This window comes from Antrostomus carolinensis, unplaced genomic scaffold (assembly GCF_000700745.2).
Source record: "Antrostomus carolinensis isolate BGI_N321 unplaced genomic scaffold, ASM70074v2 scaffold49467, whole genome shotgun sequence".
Lineage (NCBI taxonomy): Eukaryota > Metazoa > Chordata > Aves > Caprimulgiformes > Caprimulgidae > Antrostomus > Antrostomus carolinensis.
The window spans coordinates 1-2,241 of NW_010330446.1; the positions used below are offsets into that span (position 1 = coordinate 1).

The 2,241-nt window shown below is 40.2% G+C and overlaps 1 protein-coding gene across 1 annotated transcript in view; it reads right to left on the bottom strand.

The window, feature by feature from the left end:
- Positions 1–1,641: 1,641 nt before the first annotated feature.
- The window catches only part of LOC114818797 (basic leucine zipper and W2 domain-containing protein 1), a gene marked incomplete at its 3' end in the record, with an annotated part of 2,271 nt that continues 1,671 nt past the window's right edge, over positions 1,642–2,241 (bottom strand). The window contains exon 2 of the mRNA XM_029086183.1: positions 1,642–1,818. Coding sequence (XP_028942016.1) covers positions 1,642–1,818 — 177 coding nt within the window. The remainder of the gene's footprint in view (positions 1,819–2,241) is intronic.

Consider the following 2,241-nt stretch of genomic DNA (forward strand, 5'->3'; position numbering starts at 1 on the left):
AACCCAGACCATTCTATGATTCTACGATTTTGACCTTGTCTGAATAAAAATCAAAGCTAGTCTCCTTAGCTACTTGTAACAGAGAGGGAGTTGAGTAAAGGACCTTTATATCACCATTAACACAGCAATACCTTTTTCCCTTCCCCCTCAGCCTCACTGCTACAAGGGACCCTTCATAAAACAGCATCCACTGGCTGATACTGTTGAACGTGAAGCCACAGACTGTAATGATTTGTACATTAGCGATCTCAAGCAGTGATGCTCCTCCATGTGGCAGACGAGTTTACTTACTCATGCTACCAGCTCTTCTAACATCAGCTGAAGAGCCTCTCGCCAAAAGGAACATAACAATAACTTCTGTCTACATAACACTGTTCCAATACACAGCTTTGAGATAAGTGTGCACACTTAATGAAGGGAAAACATTTTGAAAGCCTTGCTTTTCAACACTTGTTTGAGCAAGTCACCTGACTTTTCTATGGCATCAGTGTGAAGACCAACTGAACATGCAACAGATGCTTCCTCCCACACCAGCCATCCCCACTGCAGAACTGCCATCCACAGTCTGACTGTGGCCCAGAATCAAGGATTTCCTCTCCTCCTCCTATCCATTTAGGTCACTTGAATTCAATTTCTGTTATATTAGAAAATCTTCTGCAACTGCCAAATTTCTCATTGAAGTCCTCCCCTCAACTACTGCATAACAAATGCTAAAATCTGAGATAGACCTTTTCCAGTCTAGGCAGGCAACACAAAGGGTCCTCTTCACAGCCTGCATTTTAAATGGGTTCCTGCCATCTGAACCCTTTCTCACTAAACAGTATTTAGTCAAGTAAGAAATGTAACATCTAAGTCTAGAAGTACTTTAATTTTTTTTTACTACCTTTCAACCTCATTTAGCTTCATCTACTTCTTACTTGGTCAGTGAGCATCTGTTCTCCTCTTTGCACACAGCGTGCATGTGAGTTTACAAGATCTTTCATCATCACCTTTCATTTCTTCAGTTCCCTGTGTTTTCTCCTGACTCAGCCACCCTCATTTCTCACTCTCTGACATCTGCTAGAGCCCATGACCTCACTATTGACAACAACAAACAATTTGTAATAGCACAACAGATTCAATATTACATTGATGTGATTAATCTGATATGATATTCATATCAGATTTCAATATTAGAAACAGTATTACTTTTCAAAACAACGGCAGGGTGCACAAAGCACAGGATCATGTCAGAATCTTTCAAGGCAACTCCATTTGCCTTGTGACCGCAGACTACACTCCTGAAAGCAGCATTCATCCATCACACATCAGCAGAAGGGAACTTGACTACAGAGTCAAGACCCACTCATGGTTAAAAAATAAAAAAATCCAATATATTTTCCTTAAGCCAAATTTGTACAGCCTACACTTCAAAAGAATGCCAACTGACGCAAGCAAAAACGCAGTAGGGTATACAGAGTATTTCTACAGTAACCTGATTGCTCGGTTAGTCACTAAGATGGTCAGATAATTTACCAGATAACTTAAACCCAGTTCTACACACTCAATGGGCTCTTCAGCAGTTTTTACACTGAAAGAAAACTGAGTTTTTGTAGAGTCAATTGAACAAAGACTGACAGCAGCTCCATCAAAGGGACTTACCCAGCATTCCACCAGCCACCAGGATGTCAAAAAGTGTTTCTGCATAGCGGCGATAGTCAAGTTTTGCACCAGAAGCATCAAGAAACTTTGCTACTGCCTCCAAGTCAGTGCCAGTTTCAGTTAAACCTTGAATAATACAGTCCTGGAACTGAGTAGGGTCAAACCTCTCTTTTTCATCTGTGAAAACAAAGTGTTGAAATGAAGTTGCCACACACAGCTGTTTGGTTTTTAAAGTTTGTCATTTTATTCCTATTAAACAAGAAAACTAACCAACACTGGCAAGCCTGAAGTTAAACAGAACTGAGTTTGTTGCAGCATTCCAAGACAACTGGTATTAACTAGCACAAACAGTGACTTAATAGTGTAGCTTAAAATGAATTTCAACAGCCAATAGAGCAGTAAGAAGTTTTACTGCTGTCGATCCCCTATTTAGTCAAGGCTGGGGGAAAGGCTATCAAAAGCCAAAACATTCTTTAGTTACCTCTAATTGTAGTACTTTCACTAAGGACAGTTGTTTATGATGATCATTAGTTGGCTCTAATAAAGCTTATCCGACTTCTCTGTGATTCTCATACCCCTGCTCACATGTTAGATCACTCT